Raw genomic sequence first — 15,701 nt, 5'->3', positions numbered from 1 at the left:
ACAGGGGACCCCTGGGGACCTCGCGGGTTTTCAAGGGGAGAGACGTTCAGAGGTGATTGCCTGCCTCTTCATAGCCTTCCTTGGTGGTCTCCCACCCAAGGACTAACCAGGGCTGACCCTGGATTAGCTTCCAGGAGGTAATGAGACTGAGTTAGCCTTGGCCATCCAAATCACGGCCCTCTAAGGCAGGGGTAGTCAACCTGTGGTGCTCCAGATGTCCATGGACTACAATTCCCATGAGCCCCTGCCAGCATTCGCTGGCAGGGGCTCATGGGAATTGTAGTCCATGGACATCTGGAGGACCACTGTTTGACTACCCCTGCTCTAAGCTTAATAATGATAATTTTCAGCAACCATGCTTTCACACTTTGTGTTTCAAAGATGAAGAAAGGTCGGTTTTTATCCCCTGCTTTTCACTACCTGGAATCTTAAAGTGGTTTACAATCTCCGTCCCTTCCTCTCCTCACAACAGACCCCCTGGGATAAAGATGGGGCTGAGAGAGCTCTAATAGAACTGTGAGAGCAGGACTGTGACCATCCCAATGTCACCCAGATGGTTGCAGGTGAAGGAGCGGGGAATCAAACCCGGCTCTCCAGATTAGAGGCTGCTGCTCTTAACCACTATACAAAACTGATTTTCTGACTGGCTGTTGATGTTGGGAAGATTTGTAATTGATACTTTAGATATTGTTTAATGCTTTTGATAGTAATTTACTGTTTTACCAGTTTTTAGGTATATTAACATTATTGGTTAGTCATGTAAATGTGTGATTTTTTGTGCTGTTTTGTAGGTTTAGTTATAAATAAATAATAAATAAAGCAAGCAAGCTGTGTGCAGTCCCACTAAATGAGATTACAACTGCATTTTTCCTTTTCTTCAAAGGTCATCAACATTCCATAATTTTGTCAAAGTAGCACTTACAAAAAATCCAAAGAAGAGGCCAACAGCAGAACGACTCCTGACTGTAAGTGGTTTGTGGATTTTTTTTTTGGGGGGGGGGGGGGGGTCTTTAGAAAGTTAAAATTGCAATCTCTTTGCGACTGATGGCGTAAATATTCAAAATTTTTCATGCTACAAGAGGCACCAATTAAAGCATAATGAATGTTGAAGACTTTCAGGAAATAGCCTTATGCTAAGAATGGCCAAATCTGGATGGATGGGCCTCTGATTTGGATTCATGGGAAGTTAATGGCAAGTTAACCAAATTCTGGTGCAGAAATTAACAGAAGTAAAGATTAACAGAAGTAAAGTGTTCAAAAGGACATGAGCATCCAACACCCTCCCTCCCGAAAACATACATTCATTCAAAATTCATTTATTCCCCACCCAAAAAAAGTAGAAAGTCTTTCTTTCTTTCTTTCTTTCTTTCTTTCTTTCTTTCTTTCTTTCTTTCTTTCTTTCTTTCTTTCTTTCTTTCTTTCTTTCTTTCTTTCTTTCTTTCTTTCTTTCTTTCTTTCTTTCTTTCTTTCTTTCTGCCTGCCTGCCTGCCTGCCTGCCTGCCTGCATGCATGCATGCATGCATGTATATGTCTGTATGTCTTTCTGTCTTTCTGTCTTTCTGTTTTTGTCTTTTTGTCTTTGTCTTTCTTTCTTTCTCTCTCTCACTCATTCATTCATTCATTCATTCATTCATTCATTCATTCATTCGTTGGGCATAAATGGCATGTAGGAGGTCTCAGGTTCAATCCCCAGCCAGTCTGAGCAGGCCAGCCTCACTCGACCTTTTTACTGTTGAGAAACCCCTGAAACATTCTTCAGGCTTTGAGAAACCCCAGGAGTGGCGTGATCACCCAGAATATGGGTGGGAAGCACAGCTGGGTACAGGCTGAAGCCACTCTTGGTGCAAACGTGGCTTCTCAGACACTCAGACCACCGTTGTCTGGAAGAGCAGCTAATTCTTATGCAATGAAACAAATCCGTCTCTCTCAGTTCCTCCTTCCAAGAGCTGCCTGAGGCCTAACCTGGTTCTCTCCTCTGTGATCTTCTCAGCACAGTTTTGTGGGGCTGCCTGGGCTGACTCGGACGCTGGCCACCGAACTGTTGGACAAGGTGAACAACCCCGACAACCACCCCCACTATAGCGAGCCGGACGATGATGACTTTGAGGTGAGCTCTTCTTCCGGCCCCTTCCCTGGCCTGCGGCAGAACCAAAGCCTTATGGCCTAGCCTAGAATGACGTGACGTCACTTCTGGGCTTTCCCTGGAAGAGAAATCAGGGTGTGCATGGCACCAGTTTGAAAAATCCATTCATCCTCTGCTCCTTGGGGCCGTGGCAGGCAGTAAGGGTTGCCAGGGGACGGTAGCATAGCAGAAGGCCGGGCAATCCTCAGGAAAGGACTGGAGAGGAAAGGAATAAATGTGCTTTCTCCCCCAGCAACCCTTTCCTAGAGATAATTTTTAAAACACACACAACAGTGGGAGAGCTCCTGGAGTTCTAGCCCTGCTGGTGGACCTCTTGATGGCCCCCAGGTTTGGCCACGGTGTGACGCAGAGGGTTTAAATGGATGGCCCATTGGCCTGATCCAACTTCTCTTATTGTTTTATGTCTGGGGCAGTGGTCCTCTGTCTTCTTGGTGCCGTGTGGGGCAAGAGTGGGAGACTTCTGGAAATCCGACCCAACTGGTGGACCTCCTGTTGACATCCGAGTTTGCCTACCATGTGACGCAGAGTGTTGGACTGGGTGGGCCTGATCCAAGATGGCTTCTCTTATGTCTGGGGCAGTGATGCTGTCACTTCTTAGTCCTTGGAGGGCCACTGAGGGAGGACTTCTGGAGTTCTGGCCCAGCTGGTGGACCTCCTGTTGGCCCCTGAACGACACAGAGTGTTGGACTGGATGAGCCACTGGCCTGGTCCAACATGGCTTCTCTTAGGTTCTTATGGGGGGATAGGATCAACATATGGAGCAGATTCCCTCAGTGGCTATTAGCCACAAGGGATCGAGGGAACACTGTCTTGTTGGTGTTTGGGAGTCAGCAGTGGGAGAGCTGCTGGAGTTCTGGCCTTGCTGGTGGACCTCCTCATGACACCTGGGTTTACTCACCGTGTGACACAGAGTGTCGGGTTGGGTGGGCCACTGGCCTGATCCAACATGGCTTCTCTTGTGTTCGTAAGATCCCAATTGCAAATCTTGCCTATCTTAAACAATTTGGGCCTTAATATTCAGAAACGTAAATGCTGAAATTAGGTGTCTATCTCAGTTTTAAGGCCTTTGTTTTGGGCCTCAGATTTGTGTCTTTCCTGTGTGTGTTTGTGTGTTTGTGTTTGTTTAACCTACTGCTATTGAGAAACCGTCTTGCGGTGGGATGCAACATGAAAACATAAACCCCCTCCTAAAGCGTGCTTCTCTTGCATGCATGAGGCTTCCTGACCTCTGACCTGTCCCTTTCTGGCCCCGACAGCCTCACCCGGTGATTCGGCCGACCATCCGCTCTACCAACCGGAACATCCGAGCTGAGAGGACGGCCTCAGAAATAAACTGTGAGTTTTAAAGGCGCATTCACCTGGCGACATAGCAAGGACAGTTCCGTCTCCTTCTCGGAAAGGTTGAGCAGAAGGTGCTCGATTTGCTCCAGGACCCGCGAGGACCCTTCCAGAATCCTTGCACAAGCCGTGCCCCTCCATATGTGCTGGAGTTGAGCATCTCCTCAGCCGTCCAGAAGGGTTTTTTTTTAAAGGTAAAGGTATCCCCTCTGCAAGCACCGGGTCATGTCTGACCCTTGGGGTGACGCCCTCCAGCGTTTTCATGGCAGACTCAATACGGGGTGGTTTGCCAGTGCCTTCCCCAGTCATTACCGTTTACCCCCCAGCAAGCAAGCTGGGTACTCATTTTACCGACCTCGGAAGGATGGAAGGCTGAGTCCACCTTGAGCCAGCTACTGGGATCGAACTCCCAGCCTCATGGGCAGAGCTTCAGACTGCATGTCTGCTGCCTTACCACTCTGTGCCACAAGAGGCTCTAGGGGTTTTTTTAACGGGGTTTTATTGTTGTGGGGTTTTATCCCATAACCCACCAAGAGCCAGCATACCGAGAGTGGCGGGTAATAAATGTAATAAATAAATAAGGATTCTGATCTCCTCCCAAGGGCTTATTCCACCAAGTAGGTAGTTTCCCTTTAATAGGTTCTGGCTCCTGATTAATTTATCGAAACTAGGCAGTTTTTAAAGGATTGCAGTGGGTTTTACAATGGTGGCCGCCACAGAATGGACCCGTGGCCGCCATCCTGTTTTGTTAGGCCCTCAGACTACAGCAACGAGAACGGTGGCTTTCATCCAGTTTCCAAGATGCTCCGTTCCATTTCTGAAAACAAAGCCGTAGCTCTGCTGAATGCAGCCAGATTCGAAGCCAACGGCACCTTAGAGCAGGGGTAGTCAAACTGCGGCCCTCCAGATGTCCATGGACTACAATTCCCAGGAGCCCCCTGCCAGCATTCACTGGCGAATGCTGGCAAGGGCTCCTGGGAATTGTAGTCCATGGACATCTGGAGGGCCGCAGTTTGACTCCCCCTGCCTTAGAGACCAACAAGATTTGGTCTCAAAGTGTCAAAGATTTCGAGAGTCAAAGCTGCTTTCGTCAGACTCTCCAAAGCTGGTTGCTCCAAAATCACTTTAGCCGACAAGAAGCAAAACAGAACCGTTCATTACCAGATGCTCATCTTTTCTAATGGGGATGAGCCCCGCAAATGTATTATTGGGGGGAGGGGCCATGAAGGTCCCAGGTTCAGTCCCCGGCATCTCCAGTTAAAGAGGACCAGGCTGAGGTGATGGGAAAGACCTCAGCCTGGGACCCTGGAGAGCCATGGAAGGAGACTGTGGGTCAGTGGCAGAGTATCTGCTTGGCATGGAGAAGGACCCAGGCTCAGTCTCTGGCATCTCCTGTTAAAAGGACCAGGCAGGAGGGGATGGTCTCAGCTTTGCCTGAAATCCTGGAGAGCCATGGAGAGAGGCTGTAGCTCAGTGGCAGAGCCTCTGCTTGTCATGCAGAAGGTCCCCGGTTCAATCCCAGGCAGCATCTCCAGTTAAAAGGACCAGGCAGGAGGGGATGGGAAAGCCTGAGACCCTGGGGAGCTGCTGCCAGCCTGAGTAGACAATACTGGCCTTGATGAACCAATGGTCTGATTCAGCAAAAGGCAGCCTCATGTGTCTTCATGAGGCAAGGAGACTTTTCTGAAGAGCAGATCCCTTCACCAATGGACAGCAGACCAAGGGCCTCATTTCAGGAAGGTGTGAAAGCAAGCCAATACTCTACCAGGGTTATGAGTGTCCTGCATGTTGCAGGGGGTTGGACTAGATGGCCCAGGAGGTCTGCTTCAACTCTATGAGTCTATGTACCTGATTCACACAGAGCTCTTAGAAGGTCCTTCTGTACTGCTTGTTGTTCATACCGTCAGTGCTTGGTGCTGGGAAGGGGGGGAAGATCTCTGCCAGATTTAATTACAGATTGGACTTGCCTGTTTTGCAGTTGACAAGCTTCAGTTCGAACCACCCCTGAGGAAAGAGACGGAAGCGAGGGATGAAATGGTATGGCTAAGAATTTTCTTTTTCCACACCGTTAGAACTGTGGGCTTTGTTTAATTTTAAACAGCAATATATCATGACAGCCTGACCTGCATATCCACCCAGCTCTATTTCCTCATTGACTCCCCCCCCCAGACCGTTCACCAGATGTTTGGAAGCCATAGCTGGGTAGCTTGAGCAGAATCACCTAAACTCAACCCCTCCAAGACGGAGCTGGGAAGGAAGGGGGCAGGCCAGGAAGCATGTTTGCCCAACCTGGCGGGGGTGCAACTTCATACCATGTCCTGTGCCAGGCAGTTGCATTGGTTGCCAGTTGCAGTTAAAGGTCTTGGCTCTTACTTTAAGGCCCTCCACATATCTGAGGGACTGCCTGTTGCCTTATGCCCCCTGCAGAATCTTGTGCTCTGTGGGCACAACTTGTTGGTGGTGCCCGGCCATTGGGAGGTTTGCCTACCCTTGACCAGGGCCAGGGCCTTTTCGGTCTTGGCCCTAGCCTAGTGGAATGAGCTCCCAGAAGAGCTCAGGGCCCTGCAGGAGCTTTCGTAGTTCCATAACGCCTGCAAGACGGAGCTCTTCCACCAGGTCTTTGGTTGAGGCCAGGGCGTGGAAGATCTGAGGTTAAGTTAGACATCTAGTGCATCTGGACGGCACCCCCAGACTCTCCCTGAGGCACCAGGAAAGGGGCGCTAGAAATTAGGGGAGGAGTTCGGGGTCATTTACCTTATCTGTTAGTGTTGGGGGGTTGAAATGGTGTTTAGTTTTTATTTTGATGTGTTGGTTTTACCTCTTATTTATGCAACCCACCGCAAGACAGCTTTGCCGATAGGGGCAGGAAATAAATCCAACAAATAAATCAAATAGCCCCTAAGCAGGGGCCGCCCTGGCAAGTCCTTGGGTGGGAGACCATCGAAGCAGACCCGGGTTGCTGTGCAGAGGCCGGCAAGGGCCAACCATTGGCATTCATCTTTTGCCTCAGCCTGGGTAGCCCGATCTCATCAGGTCCCGGAAGCTAAGCAGGGTCGGCCCTGGTTGGTGCTTGGAGGGGAGACCTCCAGGGAAGTCCAAGAGGCAGACAGTGGCCAACCACCTCTGAACAGCTGTCGCCTTGCGTGGCCATGAGTTGGCTCTGACTTGATGGCAAAAAGCAATAGTTGTAACAAGCGTCACTGTGATAAAAACAGGAGGGGGGGGGTCCCAGGCGTGCTCTCCAGCTGGCCCAACAGTGTTGCTTGCCCCGTGGCTGCGGGAACAGACCTGGCAAGGCCATCTAGAAGCTGACCAGGTCCTCAGCGCAAGCCTGGTTCAGCTCCGGGCAGCAGTTTTGACTGGGCTCCTTCAGAGGCCGTGTCCGCCAGGTCCTTGGGCAGAATAGCACGGCTCACTGGGTCATCCTGTCCTCTGTGAATAGACAGGATTGCCTCCCAGCTGTGGCCTCAGCCCCACCTCTTCCCACAAGCTGGCTCCAGGGCTGGCAGCAGCTCCAATTCCTGCCTCACCTGACATCTCCCCAGACAGCTGCGGAGAGGCACAATGGGAGCAAAGGGGGACCTAGTCAGAAGTTGGCACCCTGCCCTTGTTTGCGAGACCCAAAGCAGAATTTGGATCCAAGACATGCCCCTCTAGAAATTGCTTCACCTCCACTGGGGATTTTCGACAGCAGCAGCATTCACGGCTGTACCCAGTTAGCTGTGCTTTCGGCGGTCATCCTCCCCTTCGGAGAAGGGGCTCATTTGCCGGTTTGTGCCTCCACAGGGCGTAGCTGCCGGCTCACAATTCGCTTCGCACTGGAATCCTTTCGTTGACTCTGGGAGCTGCGCCAAGTAAGTATCGGCCTGCCTGGCCTTGTCAATAAATAAACAAGCAATAAGCAGATTTGGCTGGGAAAGGGAGGTGGGGGAATGAGACACTGGGTTGGATCCAGCACCGCAGATGGAAAAGGCAAGACGGACCGCAACATCTCTCCCTCCTCCTCCTCCCCCCTGCAGTGCAGCCTCCCAAGCCCCCTCTTCAGTAGCCCAGCGTGATCCTTTGATCAGCCACCAGCAATGCTGCAAAACAAAGCACTGGCTGATCTGTCTGCATGCTGCAGCAGGGATGCCACAGCGAAAGGCCCACTTTGGCCCATACAGTCTTTCCCCTGCAGAAGTCCCTCCACTCCTGTCTTGGCCTGTGCCGGTGGCGGGGGGGCGGTTTCAGCCCTAAGCCCACAGTGCTGGAACTGTGACATGTTTAAATGACTTCACCTTGACCATCCGTGTGTCGCTGAATGCCAGCTACGGTCCTCACGCAGCTATCTGTCAGCTAGCCCCCTACGTGGGGTGACCCACCTGGCCTCGACCAGAGCCCCGCCTTTTCCATGGTGTTCTGGCTCTGAGGAGTCGGAGGTCTCCTGGAAACCCAGCCAAGCCAGCGGCTTGGCAGGGCTTCATGATCAGGCATCTCCACTCCCCCGTTTTTCAAAAAAATTACTATTATTCCAATATGAACACGCAGTAAATATACATACATCAGCCTTTCTAACTTTGTAAGTGTTGAGAACCCCCTAAAACATTCCTCAGGCTTCCTGAAAGCCCAGAAGTAGCTAGATGGTGCAGAATATGGTGGGGAAGCAGAGCTGTGGACACGCCCACCTGGAGGCCACTCCCCTTCCCAACCCCTCCAGGCTCATCATTGGCCATTTGGGGAGGGGTGGAAATGGGTTGACATGACGATGTATGATCATATCACGAAACCCTGGTCGAAAAAGCCTGACATATATAAATAGACACACATACCCAGAGAAACAAACTTCTCAGTACATTTCCAAGAAATAGTCTTAAGCAGAGGGGTACATTTATTGCTGTGGGTTCATTTATTGTTGGGAACCACCGTGAGTCCATGCGAAGAGCAGCGGAATACAAACAGATAGATAGATAGATAGATAGATAGACAGACAGACAGACAGACAGACAGACAGACAGACTACTTTGTATCATTTTTTCCATTAAAAAAGGAATAATGTCCAATATTTAGCAAATAAATCAGGTTCCATAGAATTATTTAATTTCTATGCCACTCTCCCAGCAAACTGGCTCAGGGTTGTGTACAGCAGTGGTCCCCAACTACCGGTCCGGGGACAGGTCCCGGTCCGTGGATCAGTCGGTACCGGGCCGCGGCTCCTCCTTGTCCTCTTCCCCAGCTGCTACCTCGGGGGTTGCCCTGCCACTCTGCCGCCAGCTCACCTTTGGTGCTCTCCAGTGGCCGCCATGGCTGGGGCTCCCCCTCGGCGTGGCAATGAGCAGCTGATGCTGGCAGCACCCCCAGTGGGTGGCAGGAAGAGAGGGAAAGCAAGCGGAGCAGGGGCTCAGGCAGTGGCGACGTTCCTCGGCAAAAGACTACCCCCCCCCCGGGCCTCAGTAAAATTGTCAAGTGTTGACGGGTCCCTGGTGATAAAAAGGTTGGGGACCACTGGTGTACAGCATTTAGACATTTGACCAATACCATTCAAACAAATTTCCATGAAAGTTATAAAACAATGATAAAATCAAACATGGGAATAGTCAGTCAGCATGACACATTTTAAAATCCGTCAGCATCAGTATAATTGAACTGCAACGAATCCAGGGTGAGATTGTCATCCGATCACCTGGAGCTAGTCTTCCGTCAGGGGGTGTTTTCAGTAGGGGAGGCCTAGTAGGTGTTTATTAAATCAATCTTAGTAGCCCTTGGACAGAACAAAGAGTCCATTAGCACTTTTAAGACCAACAAAGTTTTACTCAGAATACTAGAATTGAAGCCCGTTGTAGCTGATATAAGAGGCGCTAGAATGCGGGGAGGGTGGAAAATAGCAAAGAGAGAGGGAGGTAGAAAGGAAGAGAGTGATTAAGATAGAGAGATACAAGGAGAGAGAGAAAGAGGATAGGAAAAAAGAAAGAAAGAGGAAAGAAAAGAAAAGAGAGGGAAAAGAGTGTTAGCTAGAAATATAGATGGAAGGGAATAAACTAAGGAAGAGAGAGATAGAAAGACCAGGGAAATATAGAGAGTAGGAGAGCAAGAAGAGAGAATTATAGAGAAAGAGTGAGAATGTGTGAGAGAGAAATTAAGGGAGGGAGAGAAGTAGAGGTAGAGAAGGGGGAAGGGAAGCCACCCCCCTCCCCCCTGCACCTCCCGTTGGCCTGGGAAGCCCAAGGGGGAAGGGAGGCCATCCCTCCCCAGCAGACTCACTGCTAGGCAGGGGTGGCCAAGAGTGCAATGGTAGCGAGTTTGCCAGAGTGCTCCTGGCCGAGGGATGGGGACTGTCCAGACTGCAGGCCAATTAGGAGACTCTGCGCACCTCCTGATTGGCCTAAAGTCCGGACAGTCCGCGCTCATTCTCCACCCACCTACCCCTTACTCTTTTATTTGAACAACAAAGCTGTTAAAGATAAGGTTTCGTGTGCACGCACACACAGTGGTCACCCTTTGCCAGCATGTTCGTTCAGATACTGGTGCAGTGATTCAGATCACTCTGAGAGTTGTTGATTCCGGCAGGCATCTTTTAAGGGGCGGGGGGGAGGGATATTTGCGGTTTGCTGTTTTTGTTTTTCTCTATCACCATATGTTGCCTTGAGCAGCAAGCAAAGACAGCATAGAAATGTTTTAACAAACAAATGTAGGCAGTCCTTGCCTCTTTCATCCCAGGGACAGGCGATGGGTCTTGGGGCCATCCGAGACAGATGCCAGACCAGGAAGCAGAGTTGACTCGGAGCACGGCCCGTCCAGAAGCGATTCTACGCAAGGCCCATTTGGTCTTGGCCTGGGATCTCCATGGCGATTGGTCACTGTGCGTAGGGATGGGGGGAGAGTGTGGACCTTTGTCCCCTGGCCTGTTGGTGCAGCCACGCCAGAGAGTCCAGGTCATGCGTGAAACTGGGCAGCAGCTTCTTCACTGATGCTGTGGCACAGCCAGCTTGGTGCAGTGGTTAGGAGTGCGGACTTCTAATCCGGCGAGCCGGGTTCAATTCTGCACTCCCCCACATGCAGCCAGCTGGGTGACCTTGGGCTCCCCACGGCACTGATAAAGCTGTTCTGACCAAGCAGGGATATCAGGGCTCTCTCAGCCTCACCCACCCCACAGGGTGTCTGTTGTGGGGAGAGGAATGGGAAGGCGACTGTAAGCCGCTTTGAGCCTCCTTCGGGTAGAGAAAAGCGGCATATAAGAACCAAGTCTTCTTCTTCAGTAATCTCAGGGCTCTCTCAGCCTCACCCACCCCACAGGGTGTCTGTTGTGGGGAGAGGAAAGGGAAGGCGACTGGAAGCCCCTTTGAGCCTTCTCTGGGTAGAGAAAAGCGGCATAAAAGATCCACCTCTTCTTCTTCGTCCTCTTCCTTTTCCTTTGCGGAGGAACTTGCATGCAGCTGCATACAGGAATAGCTCCAATCCCTCAGGTCAGCCTGGCAGTGAAGCCTGTACACTGCGGGGGCTGTGTGGAGATTTGGCTCTATGGCCGAAAGTGCTACAAAGGGCCACGAGGCTCCCCTCTGAAAGCCTTCCGGGCTTGGTGATCTCTCCGGTGCCTTTGTGTCGCTTTTCTTTGTCAGCCAGCAGCTCTGCCTTGCCCTTTCCCCTCTTTTATTCCCTGCTGTGCTGAAGCTGTGCCTGCTGGCTCGTTGGCCGTTGTGCTCTGCTGACCTCCCCTGCCTGTGCAGCAGACAGGGCGCATGGGATCACGGACCGAGGTTCGGCCTCTGGCGTAACCTGAGCTTGGTCGGGTATGGGTGGGTCCAGAGGAAGTACGGAGAAGCCAGAGGTCCAGTGGCAACGAATGGGTCACCTGTGCTGACAGCGCAAAACTCGTGACTTGTTTGGGGGACCGTCCCAGGGCAGAGAGAGGGGGAATCCTCTGTTCCCTGGCAGCTCCGATTCTGTTCGGTGGTGTAAACAGGAAATGCTTGGGGTTCAGAGGCCTGGAATTCTGGATAATGTCCTCTCCCTGCCGAAAGAAAGGAGTCGTTTTGGAGCCTTCTCCGATCAAGGGTCCCCTCTATGTGACGGAGCCCCAGAGCTCCTGCCAGGGTTCATCTAGGGCTTCTGTTTTGTGGATGGCAAAGCTGCAGACAAACAAGTCTCTTTCGGGTCTTTGGCTTTCTCTCGTTCGCTCTCTGCCCTTTCTGTGTTAGGAGCTCTCCGGATCTTTTCGGGAGCTGATGTATTTAGTTATTTACTCTGTAACTTGTCTTTCTCACTGGGACTCCTGAGCTGGCCTGGTCTCAGCATTGGGCCTCTTGGCCAGTAACTTCTTCCCCTGCCTCTCCTGAAGTACTAGAACTTGAGGGCATCCAGTGAAGCTGATGAGTATTAGAATGGGGGGAAACATTTCTTTATATGATGAGAGATTAAAGTGTGGAATCCACTGCCAGAAGGTGCAGTGATACCTAGAGGTACAGACAGACTTTAGGTTAGAGATATTTGTGAAGGGGAGCTTTATCAGTGGCTACTGGCCACGGTGTCCAAAAGGAACCTGGCGGTCTGACCCAGCAGGGCTCCAGAGGAACTGGCTGGCCCCTGTGTGAGACAGGAGGCTGGACTGGATGGACCCCTGGTCTGACCCAGCAGGGCTCTCCTGATGTCCTTAGGAAGGCCTCGGCCTCTCTGCCCTGTTGCTGGCCCTGCAGAGGAACTGGCTGGCCCCTGTGTGAGACAGGAGGCTGGACTGGAGGGACCCCTGGTCTGACCCAGCAGGGCTCTCCTGATGTCCTTAGGAAGGCTTCGGCCTCTCTGCCCTGTTGCTGGCCCTGCAGAGGAACTGGCTGGCCCTTGTGTGAGACAGGAGGGTGTACTGGATGGACCCCTGGTCTGACCCAGCAGGGCTCTCCTGATGTCCTTAGGAAGGCCTCGGCCTCTCTGCCCTGTGGCTGGCCCTGCAGAGGAACTGGCTGGCCCCTGTGTGACACAGGAGGCTGGACTGGATGGACCCCTGGTCTGACCCAGCAGGGCTCTCCTGATGCTCTTAGGAAGGCCTCGGCCTCTCTGCCCTGTGGCTGGCCCTCCAGAGGAACTGGCTGGCCCCTGTGTGAGACAGGAGGCTGGACTGGATGGACCCCTGGTCTGACCCAGCAGGGCTCTCCTGATGTCCTTAGGAAGGCCTCGGCCTCTCTGCCCTGTTGCTGGCCCTCCAGAGGAACTGGCTGGCCCCTGTGTGAGACAGGAGGCTGGACTGGAGGGACCCTGGTCTGACCCAGCAGGGCTCTTCTGATGTCCTTAGGAAGGCCTCGGCCTCTCTGCCCTGTTGCTGGCCCTCCAGAGGAACTGGCTGGCCCCTGTGTGAGACAGGAGGCTGGACTGGAGGGACCCCTGGTCTGACCCAGCAGGGCTCTCCTGATGTCCTTAGGAAGGCCTGGGCCTCTCTGCCCTGTTGCTGGCCTTCCAGAGGAACTGGCTGGCCCCTGTGTGAGACAGGAGGCTGGACTGGATGGACCCCTGGTCTGACCCAGCAGGGCTCTCCTGATGTCCTTAGGAAGGCCTCGGCCTCTCTGCCCTGTTGCTGGCCCTCCAGAGGAACTGGCTGCCCCCTGTGTGAGACAGGAGGCTGGACTGGAGGGACCCTGGTCTGACCCAGCAGGGCTCTTCTGATGTCCTTAGGAAGGCCTCGGCCTCTCTGCCCTGTTGCTGGCCCTCCAGAGGAACTGGCTGGCCCCTGTGTGAGACAGGAGGCTGGACTGGAGGGACCCCTGGTCTGACCCAGCAGGGCTCTCCTGATGTCCTTAGGAAGGCCTCGGCCTCTCTGCCCTGTTGCTGGCCCTCCAGAGGAACTGGCTGGCCCCTGTGTGAGACAGGAGGCTGGACTGGAGGGACCCCTGGTCTGACCCAGCAGGGCTCTCCTGATGTCCTTAGGAAGGCCTCGGCCTCTCTGCCCTGTTGCTGGCCCTCCAGAGGAACTGGCTGGCCCCTGTGTGAGACAGGAGGCTGGACTGGAGGGACCCCTGGTCTGACCCAGCAGGGCTCTCCTGATGTCCTTAGGAAGGCCTCGGCCTCTCTGCCCTGTTGCTGGCCCTCCAGAGGAACTGGCTGGCCCCTGTGTGAGACACGAGGCTGGACTGGATGGACCCCTGGTCTGACCCAGCAGGGCTCTCCTGATGTCCTTAGGAAGGCCTCGGCCTCTCTGCCCTGTTGCTGGCCCTCCAGAGGAACTGGTTGGCCCCTGTGTGAGACAGGAGGCTGGACTGGAGGGACCCCTGGTCTGACCCAGCAGGGCTCTCCTGATGTCCTTAGGAAGGCCTCGGCCTCTCTGCCCTGTTGCTGGCCCTCCAGAGGAACTGGCTGGCCCCTGTGTGAGGCATGAGGCTAGACTGGATGGACCCCTGGTCTGACCCAGCAGGGCTCTCCTGATGTCCTTAGGAAGGCCTCGGCCTCTCTGCCCTGTTGCTGGCCCTCCAGAGGAACTGGCTGGCCCCTGTGTGAGGCAGGAGGCTGGACTGGAGGGACCCCTGGTCTGACCCAGCAGGACTCTCCTGATGTCCTTAGGAAGGCCTCGGCCTCTCTGTCCTGTTGCTGGCCCTCCAGAGGAACTGGCTGGCCCCTGAGTGAGACAGGAGGCTGGATTAGAGGGACCCCTGGTCTGATCCAGCTGGGCTCTCCTGATGTCCTTAGGAAGGCCTCGGCCTCTCTGCCCTGTTGCTGGCCCTCCAGAGGAACTGGCTGGCCCCTGTGTGAGGCAGGAGGCTGGACTGGAGGGACCCCTGGTCTGACCCAGCAGGGCTCTCCTGATGTCCTTAGGAAGGCCTCGGCCTCTCTGCCCTGTTGCTGGCCCTCCAGAGGAACTGGCTGGCCCCTGTGTGAGGCAGGAGGCTGGACTGGAGGGACCCCTGGTCTGACCCAGCAGGGCTCTCCTGATGTCCTTAGGAAGGCCTCGGCCTCTCTGCCCTGTTGCTGGCCCTCCAGAGGAACTGGCTGGCCCCTGTGTGAGACAGGAGGCTGGATTAGAGGGACCCCTGGTCTGATCCAGCTGGGCTCTCCTGATGTTTTTATCTGGTAGACCTGGCCTACAAACATCTGGTCTACTGGTAGGAAACCACGATGGTAAACCTGGATTCTGCACACAAGCTCTGCTTTCTGTAGGACGTCTGCATACTTGCTAGTCAACGTGCGGGTGCTCCCGGCGTTCCACAGGGCAGGGGTTGTCAACCTGTGGTCCTCCAGATGTCCATGGACTACACTTCCCAGGAGCCCCTGCCAGCAAATGCTGGAATTGTAGTCCATGGACATCTGGAGGACCACAGGTTGACTACTGCTGCCGCAGGACCTGCAAAACGGAGCTCTTCCACCAGGTCTATGGTTGAGGCCGGTACGGCCAGGGATATCTGCATGGCCCCCCTTCCAGGATAGAGCGATGTGATTGGCAGCTTGCGAAGGTTCCATCTGCACCCCTGTTCCCACCCCCCTCTGTGAGATTCTTATTGGGGGAATGATAGTGATGCGAGTCAGTTTTTTTCCGCCGTACCTCCTTTTTTGTTACTGAGATTAGTTCGATCTGTGCTACGTTTTTATGTCTGGGAGTTTTCATGGGGGGTTTTACTGGGATTTTATGCAGACTGTTGTAACCCGTCATGAGCCACTTGGGAGTGGCAGGTAATAAATCGAAATAATAATAATAATAATAATAATAATAATAATAATAATAATAATAATAATAATAATAATAATAATAATAATAATAATAATAATAGTGACTGTCTGCCGTTGAACCCATTGGGAATAGACGTGAAGTTCAGATAACCAGGCTGTTGGAAGGATCACTTTGATGAGGCCAGGGAAATGAGTTTCCCACGAAAAGCATGATCACTTGAGAAGTATTCGCTTCGTCCCCCATCGTCAAGTTGAGGATCTCAGCCCTGTCCAGGGATTGGTTTGCTGTCTCCCTTGTCCCAGAGGAAATCATTCCACTGCAGAGAAGGACCCAGGCAGAGTCTGTCCCCCCAGCCCCCGTCCGTCCCTCTGCCCAGCCTGGTTTGGTTTCCTTTTGAATGCTTGCTTCATACTTAATTTTATAAATATTTCACCTAGGGCACCTCTTGCCAAATTTGGCGATGGCCACGAAGATACCGAGGAGTGAGTTGACAGCTTTTTAATATTTGACTTTCTCTCTTTCTGCCTCTTGCTTCTCAAAACGATCCAAGGGACTCTTAGATCCATGGCAGTGATCCTGAAAGGGAGGAGCCTTGTGGCAGTG

General features: G+C 52.9%; 1 protein-coding gene and 1 non-coding gene across 5 annotated transcripts in view; both read left to right on the top strand.

Annotated features, from left to right (window-relative positions):
• MAP4K5 (mitogen-activated protein kinase kinase kinase kinase 5) overlaps nt 1–15,701 on the top strand; it is a 128,490-nt gene that overhangs the window by 77,729 nt on the left and 35,060 nt on the right. For 3 of the 4 annotated variants that reach the window (XM_077324122.1, XM_077324124.1, XM_077324125.1), the window contains 6 exons: nt 884–965; nt 1,991–2,107; nt 3,400–3,478; nt 5,460–5,518; nt 7,268–7,335; nt 15,536–15,580. In XM_077324122.1, coding sequence (XP_077180237.1) covers nt 884–965; nt 1,991–2,107; nt 3,400–3,478; nt 5,460–5,518; nt 7,268–7,335; nt 15,536–15,580 — 450 coding nt within the window. The remainder of the gene's footprint in view (nt 1–883; nt 966–1,990; nt 2,108–3,399; nt 3,479–5,459; nt 5,519–7,267; nt 7,336–15,535; nt 15,581–15,701) is intronic. The other variant, XM_077324126.1, reaches the window with a different exon arrangement.
• On the top strand, nt 4,941–5,012 carry TRNAD-GUC (transfer RNA aspartic acid (anticodon GUC)). Its single transcript has one exon. It is a non-coding gene; the product is annotated as a tRNA-Asp (tRNA).

The sequence above is a fragment of the Paroedura picta genome, chromosome 2 (genome assembly GCF_049243985.1).
Source record: "Paroedura picta isolate Pp20150507F chromosome 2, Ppicta_v3.0, whole genome shotgun sequence".
Taxonomy (NCBI): Eukaryota; Metazoa; Chordata; class Lepidosauria; order Squamata; family Gekkonidae; genus Paroedura; species Paroedura picta.
The sequence above is the reverse complement of the archived record's forward strand: the minus strand, read 5'-3'. Positions and strand labels throughout refer to the sequence as shown.